The 7,972-nt window shown below is 37.7% G+C and overlaps 1 protein-coding gene across 5 annotated transcripts; it reads right to left on the bottom strand.

Moving 5' to 3' along the window:
• Positions 1-650: 650 nt before the first annotated feature.
• LOC112277050 (oxalate--CoA ligase) lies at positions 651-4,205 on the bottom strand. 5 transcript variants are annotated; one of them, XM_090247183.1, is made up of 7 exons: positions 3,994-4,205; positions 3,758-3,817; positions 3,071-3,293; positions 2,629-2,901; positions 1,733-2,528; positions 1,334-1,437; positions 651-1,087 (listed from the first exon to the last, which is right to left on the bottom strand). In XM_090247183.1, the coding sequence occupies exons 3-7, from the start codon at positions 3,269-3,271 to the stop codon at positions 896-898; spliced, it is 1,566 nt and encodes a 521-aa protein (XP_090103309.1). In that variant the 5' UTR covers positions 3,272-3,293; positions 3,758-3,817; positions 3,994-4,205; the 3' UTR covers positions 651-895. The 5 variants fall into 5 exon arrangements, with proteins under 5 accessions (XP_090103309.1, XP_090103310.1, XP_090103311.1 ...); XM_090247184.1 differs by having other exon boundaries at positions 4,125-4,205; XM_090247185.1 differs by lacking the exon at positions 3,758-3,817.
• Positions 4,206-7,972: the final 3,767 nt, after the last annotated feature.

The following is a 7,972-nucleotide window of genomic DNA, read 5'->3' as shown; positions in this document are numbered from 1 at the left end:
AATCAACAAATTGTATCAGAAACTTTCTAATCAACTCAATGTATCATTCCATAGAACCATCAATTGTAAAAAATTTGTTCACTACATTAAAAAAATACCAAGATTCTAAACTATCCCCAAGAACTACTTAATACTTATTAGTACTATATGATAGTCTAAAGCATACAGATGCTATCATCCCGGTGTGAAGAAGATTTGAATTACCGAAGATGTGACATTCAATGAAAACATTTATTTATTTATTTATTTTATTTTATTATAGATATAAAAAGAACCCTTGTCTCAAAAAGAAAAGTAGTCTTCCAAAACATATTTCCTTTAGATCTAGCATCAGTAGACAAACAACAATAGATATTTGAAACATCTAATCATACAATATATGTCACCTCATACTTGAACATATTTGAATAATACTTGCATAGATCCTATTAATCTGGTATAACCTGCTGTAAATCCCCGCTTGTCACCTAAGTTAGTAAGTTGACGAGTGTTGCCATGAGATTTGTAGAAGTTTTGGATAAACTAATATCTCCTAATAATTGTGAAGTAGCTGTTTTGAAGTAAAACTTAATCTAAAGCCTCCAATCTCCACCTCCACAACAGACCCGATCTCAAATCCAAAGTCATGGCAAATCCGAGTGGCGATGTAATCGCTCTGAACTTTGTTTTTTTTTTTTTATTAACAAATCTGGTACACGGAGAGATTGAATTCCAAGCTTAACCAATTTCGCTTGGAAACTAAATCTGGACAACGAATTAGCCATGACATCGCAGATTCACGTTGAGAATTACACCAAGGGAACACTCCTTTCGTTGCTCTCTTAAAACATGATCCCATTGATACACTATCAACTAAAGCTTGAAAGTCAGCACCTCAGATTTCTCGAGGCTCTTTTTATGCTGCAGTTTTCAAAAAATGTTCAGCGACTATCCTCCTCTGGATCTTTCCTGTGGCTGTGCGCGGCAGTTCATCAGCAAAGAAAATTCGTTTTGGAATCTTAAACGGTGCTAAATTCTTTTTGCAGTGTTCCACGATGTCCATAGCAGTAGCCTCTGTTCCTTTGTTCAGCACAATGCCAGCATTGACCTGGAAAACACCCATGTTATCATACCTCAGACTTTTGGGGACCAGCAAACGTTTAAGTAAAACATCACTTGTGGAGGTGAAGAACAAAAAGATATACTCACAGAAACATAATACAATACAATAAGACTTGAAACCTACAAAACCGATTGTTTGAGACCTAAAAGAACACGATCCTTTAGAAGCATACTTCAATGAGTTCAAGTTGGACAGAGAATAAGGCGAAGCAGGTTGAATTGCAATATATACCTCTTCTCCAAAATGATCATCAGGAGCAGCGAAGGCAACTGCCTCAGAGACTGCTGGGTGAGCAAGCAGAACAGCATCGATCTCCAGCGGCGAAATTTTCTCTCCTGCACAAAGAGCACTGCCAACTGCTCAGTTTCTGTGCTCATAAGGTCAACACAATTGTGAAATAAAGCTTCGGCAAACCTCACCTTACATCGAAGAGCCTCTGCCAACTCAAATGCTGGCTCAGTTCTCGAACAACAGAGGCTCATCTAGAGCTTAGAGATGGTCTTCTGGGTTTAAGCCAGGAACAATCAACTACCTTAAAATATCCCCTAAAATTGACTCTGATACTTTTTTTTTAATTTTTTTAATTAATTTTTTTCTCCTGTGTGTGTGTGTGTGTCAGTGACTTCTCACCTCCACGGTTGATCAGCTCTTTGATACGACCGGTCAAGGATAGGTATCCCTCCTCGTCCAATTTACCCCGGTCACCAGTGTGAAACCAATCGAACGCAAACGCAACCTGATTAGCATCGGGATTGTTCTTATAGCCTGATGTAACGTTGGGTCCTTTAATACAAATCTCTCCGATTTCCCCAGGCTTCAAGATACTACCATCGTCGTCCAAAATGGCGAGCTCAATCCCAGTTGCTTTACCCACGCTTCCAGGCTTGTGAACTCCATGATGGGGCAAAGGGTTCGAGGTCATCTGGTGACTGGCCTCAGTCATAGCATAGGCTTCCAGAACAGGAGCCTTGAAGGAAGCCTCCAGGTCGGCAAGGACTGGTGGGGCCAAACTGGAGCTGCAGCTTCGAATGAACCGTAGCTTGGGATATTCGCTCTCAGGCTTGCTTTTGTGAACTTTGAGTAGGATCTGGTGGATGGTGGGAACAGCTGTGTACCAAGTCACATGGTTGTCTCTGATATCACTCCAGAAGGATGACGCCGAGAAGCGTCCAGCGGAGGGAAGGACCGCTGCTCCTCCTGAGACAAGAGTGGACAGCAAAGCTGCCATCAAGCCGTGCACGTGGAACAAGGGCATGACAATCAAGGTTCGGTCGGAGGGAGTCAGCTCGTAAGTAGCGATGATATTCTTGATTGAGGAAGCGAGATTTTTCTGCGTGAGTGGTACTCCTTTCGGTCGGCTCGTGGTGCCAGAAGTGTGAAGGAAGAGAGCTTCATCGCCTTCATCTGGTTTCGGACCAGCCCCATCCTACAGCATATAAAAGAAGGTTAGACACAAGACGCAACCAATGTTCGACGCAAGCATGACAATATGCAAAGGAGAATGTAAACGGATCGAGGAGCAATACCTCAGGCTCTGGAGCAACTTCAACTTTATCCTTGGGCGTCAGGACAATTTCGTCGCCGCTGGAGCTCCCTTTTTCCCAATGCACTCCTGCAATGGGTAAGCCTAGTGTCTTGGAGGCTGCTTCGGCAGCTTTGTTTCCTTCAGCACCGGGTACCAACAGAAGAGTGGAGTTCGCATCTTCCAAGTAAAATTTGAACTCGTCTTCAGTGTAGGCAGAGTTCAAGGGTGCAGCAATGGCCCTTACTCTTGTGACAGCGATGAAGGCTACCACGAACTATGCCAGGAAGTGAAAAGTTAGAAAACAGAATAAAATGGAAGAAACGAAAAAGCACAGGCATACTAATTCGTATCTCAGGGCAAATGAATGGCGACCACCAATACATCAGCTCATCAAAGATGTGATAAACACCATGGACTAATATCACACGGATGGTGCATCGTACCTCAAGAGTATTGGGGAAGGCGAGTGAAACCAAGTTACCAGGCTTCACACCAATGCGACGAAGTTGAATAGCAGTTTTATCAATAGCGTCCTGAAGTTCCTTGTGTGTCAATTGTAGACTCCCACTTGTAATAAGACCGGGCTGCTCTCCATGTTCTGCTGCAGAGTTATCAAGCAACTCAATCAGCGTCACGCGGCCCATTATTGGCTTAGAAAGAGCTCCCCTGCAATTTCACACCAAAATTAATGATTAATACATTCCGACTAAAATAGTGTTAACAAATCCTTGATCACAAGATTCAGAACGATCATTCGAAGCCATCATCTTGAACGAGGGACCTCTGGCGTGATCTAACGGATTGTCCGGACCTGTGCAAACCAATTCAAATCTCCCTAAAACTGGACCCAATTTCAAAATGAAATTCACTCATTTTCGGCTGTTTAAAAGACTATGGGAGCCGAATCCTCAAACTTCTCCAAATACCAAGCTAAATCGTCTTCAAAACTTCTGTGGACCATATGATCTACTCACACACTATCCGCCTTCCGTCAGCACCGAACTTTTTGGAAACCAAACCCACACCCATCATCTCCAACATACCACTTCGACACCGGGAATCAGCTCTCGGCAAAACCCAGCACCGAATCAATCCCCAAAAGATTAAAAAATGGAGAGCGACGAACTCACCGCTATCAACAGAAAACCCACAAAACTAACACAAGACAATTCCGCAAAATTTTCGAAGCCCTGCAACCCAAAAGAAGCTCTTCAAATCAGATCAATTTTTTTACTGGGCGAGGCGCATCCCACAGAATGAAGACATTCTATAGACGAGCCGAGGAATGATCATTGAGCAAGGACTCGGAAGTGGACATGGACATTGCATGCCACATGGACCAACATGACAGGGGCATGCAGTGCACCTCGACTGTACACGCAACGCAGTTATCAAGCCACTTCGATCAGCAAATGCTCGTCGGGAGGCACGTCCTTGCCCCAAACCCTAAACCACAAACCCTCGAACTCCACCTCTAGGGCTATGAGAGAAGCTTGCCTGATTGCAGCAAATCTCGGAGACGTGGCGAAGAAGCGTGTAGTGACAGAGCTAGGTTGAAAGCAGCGAATGCATTTCTTCCTCGGTACAATCAAGGATAGATGCATGCAAGGGAATCCTCATAGACTGGAGAAAGTACTGGACCAGCACGACCTTGGGACATTATTCAGGGAGATTTGACCACACAAAATGCCCATTTTGTCGTGGAAAAAATCTAAAAATCTAAAAATCTACGAAAGAGATCGAAGGTTGGGTGCATGACAATTTCACACTTTCTCAATTGATCTATTTTTCTTTCGTAGAACTTCACGGCTTTAGCAAGTTTAGGAACTGACATGAAATTTCAGTGACCAGACATCCTTTCGTTGTTATTTATTAGTTCTCGCGTTTATCGTTTTAAAAATCGAAATACAATGAGGAACAAAGATATTTACGACCAAAAAAAAGATTCATGCCCAGAATCGTGGTACAGAAGGAAGCTTCAAGTTGTTCGTATAGAAAATTATACATATATATATATATATATATATATGCTTTTCATGGATCGAAACAGTATGCTTTGCTTTGAGTGACCAGCTAGATCATCAGTCACACTCTGACTCAAAGGTCGAAATTTCCTAAAACTGGAATGGTTTTTTTCTTAATCTTGGCGTTCCACTCTACAGCGTGGGCTTCGCTTGCAACTGAAAGCTGGGTCCTGCGGTTCATTGCACCGGAGCCTGAGCTGGGCAAGCGACAGGAGCGGAGAGAACGACATTGACCCGCCTCCCAACAACGGAATGCCAAATGCGTCAGAAGCTAGTGCTCAGCATGCGCGCAGTCTGCCACTTGGTATTTCAATCTTGGAGACTCCACGTTTTCCTTGCCTAGGCGTCCTAATTCCCACCCCCTGGGTTCATGCATTCGAGAAACGCTACATGCTTCAGTTTCTCCTCCTCCTCGGACAACATTCCTTCACTACATCACACCTTGCTGACAACTGCTCTTATTCTCAGTTGTCAACGTTCCGGGCATCGCATCATGTTTGCTTGCAGAGCGAACGTTCTACTCCTCTCACGGTTGATATCTTCTTCTAAAACGTGAAGCCAGGGCACGAGTATGCTTCCTTCCTCGACGCCTTGTAACTGATTCTGAAGCCACAGACGGGGTTTCCAGGGTTACGAGGACTTTCGGGCCTGCTCTGGAGCTTGTCTACACATGATGATTAACTCGTATGGAACTCACAATTCGAGCTTATGCTTTGTATGAGCAAACCAATCTGTCAGCAACTTTTGTATTGCTAACATTCTGGACTGACGCAGACTACTCTATCGAAGCATGCCTCGTGGTGTAAAGGGTTACTCATTGTGATCTGACGCAGACAATGAATCGCTATGAGAAGAGAAGCAAACTGAACTGCTGTGATTGAATTGGAGTCGTTCCGTATGGAGCACGAACAGAGCCACGAATGCGCTTGCGATTCGACGAGTGGTGTAAGTTAAAAAAAAACAACGTCCACGACCAAGTGGGTGCTCGATTCTCGAATATTAGGGCTAAATTAGGGCTAGCCTTCTTCAACCTCCAACTTAACCCTAATTCGTACCCCTTTTTCCATTTGATTGTTGTTTTCTATGCTTGAGGACGCTTGTCATTATAAATTGTTGTTGTTGTTGAGAATTGGAGGGGACCAATTGTAAGTGGTAAATTTAAGGATAATTGTTGCCATCTTAATGTCCTTTTAATTAAGGAATTTGGAAGATTCAAAAGTTTTAGTTTTGACGTTGTATGTTCAAGTCTCCAACATTATTCTATTTTACTTTACTTTATTTATTTAATGGCTATAAGCAACCTAAACCACCCTTCGAAGGAAAAAGATACAATTGTAACAAATCAAAGAGATAGAAATTTTTATTGTTTTTTAATTTTTGATTTTGGAAAGAAACTCCAAGTATACAGTTTTGTGCATGAGAAGAATGTAACTTTCTTTTCTTTACTTTGCTTTTCTTCTATTGTTAAGGAAACAACACTCTTTGAAAAAAGTAAAAGAAAAAGAACATACACATGTTGTGTTCTTCCTCCTTTGTAAAATAACAAAAATATTTTGTTTTATTTTATTCATCTATCTATATATCTATCTATCTATCTATATATATATATATATATATATAGGTATATATTTTTATGTTTATTGATTCATGTTGTAGATGTTTTGATTGAACACATACTTACAAAATATTACACTTTTGTAAATACGTTGTTTAAGTTGAAATATGTGTATAGTTAAAAAAACATATTTCAAACTATACACATAAAGTTTCAAACTATATTCATAAATGCAATGTGATCTAATTAAATTTTCAGTACAAAAAAAACTACTATTTAAATTAAAAATTAAAAATTTTATTTTACCTCTGGAACCCAAATAAAAATGATATATGTGATGTTGACAGATTATGATTTTAAATATATGCAAAAATAAAGATATAAATCAAAAATATAATTAAAAAATTAAGGACCATAATAATATTCTAATTAAGTCAAGCAATTAAATTATAAATATCGATTGTTTTAGATATATTAAGCCTTGTTAGTATTTGTTTTTGTGACATAATAATAAAGACTTACTTAAAGATAAATACATCAAGAATTAAAGATCAAACCTAAAAATAAAAAGGTACAACTTTTACCATGTGCTTCTTAAAATTTTATTAATTATAAAATTTATTTGTATAAATAAGTTTAGTTTATTTACAAATTTTCTTGGCAATTTTCTGATTTAAGAAGTTTGATTCATAATACTAATATAAGACCATTTTTAGAAATGATTAAAAATAAACATATCCAATTTTTTTAAAATAAATTGATAATAATAAAATTAATCAAAATTTTATTAACTGTTTTTTTTTAATAACATATAGTATGTATGTTCCAAATAAGTTGTAAAAGTTGATAGAGGGTGTTATAATTGGGGTTAGGAATTTTAGTGGAGAGAATATTTGCACCAAAATAGTCTGAGAATGCAATTATACTTCAAGTTAATTATTTAAAAATTGGTGGGCAGTTGAGAAAAGAAAATGAAAAAGAAAAAAAGGAACTCACAAAATTTGTTATAAAAATTATACAAGTGGTGGACTAATTTATTATACTTAGAAATGTGTAAAAATGTAATTATATCTTTAAAATACAATGTATTTATGATATCTTTTATATGTTTATTTAATTAGATACAATAACAAAAAAGAGAGGATTTTTTCCATGACAATGACCACTTAAAATACCATATTTTCTTGTGACATAATAATGACAGTAATTCAAAGAATTCAGCTACAAACACATATGATATAACTACAAAAACATTGACATTTAGTGCATGATAGTAGTAACAAGATTTATTTATTTATTTATTTATTTTAAATCTGCTACATTAAATACTTATGATACATTGAATCCTCTGATATTCATCAAAATGTACCATTCAATAATATACAACATAATATATTTAATGAAAATCAATGAACCCATTCAATTATATATTTTTTACTTTAAAAAAAAATGTTCATCTTATGTTAATTTAAAAATTTCCAATAAATTTTTTATTATAAATTCACAACTTACGTATATGTCTGATTAAGCAATATTGTTCCATACAATAAATTGTTGTTTTATAAATAATTTTACATCTTAATGTAAAATCAAAACTACAATCATTCGATACATAATTTTCTCTCTTACGAGCATATTACATACAAAATACAACCTCTACAGAAATACTTGTATTTAAGGCTTTTGTTAAGTGCACTAATAACATACCACAAAACGTTTTCCCTCTTCTCTCTTTCTTATTTTATTTAATTTTGCTTTTTGTTTGT

This window comes from Physcomitrium patens, chromosome 24 (assembly GCF_059467195.1).
Source record: "Physcomitrium patens ecotype Gransden chromosome 24, ASM5946719v1, whole genome shotgun sequence".
In the NCBI taxonomy this organism is placed as follows: Eukaryota; Viridiplantae; Streptophyta; class Bryopsida; order Funariales; family Funariaceae; genus Physcomitrium; species Physcomitrium patens.
Note: the sequence above shows the minus strand (reverse complement) of the source record. Positions and strands in the feature narration are given on the sequence as shown.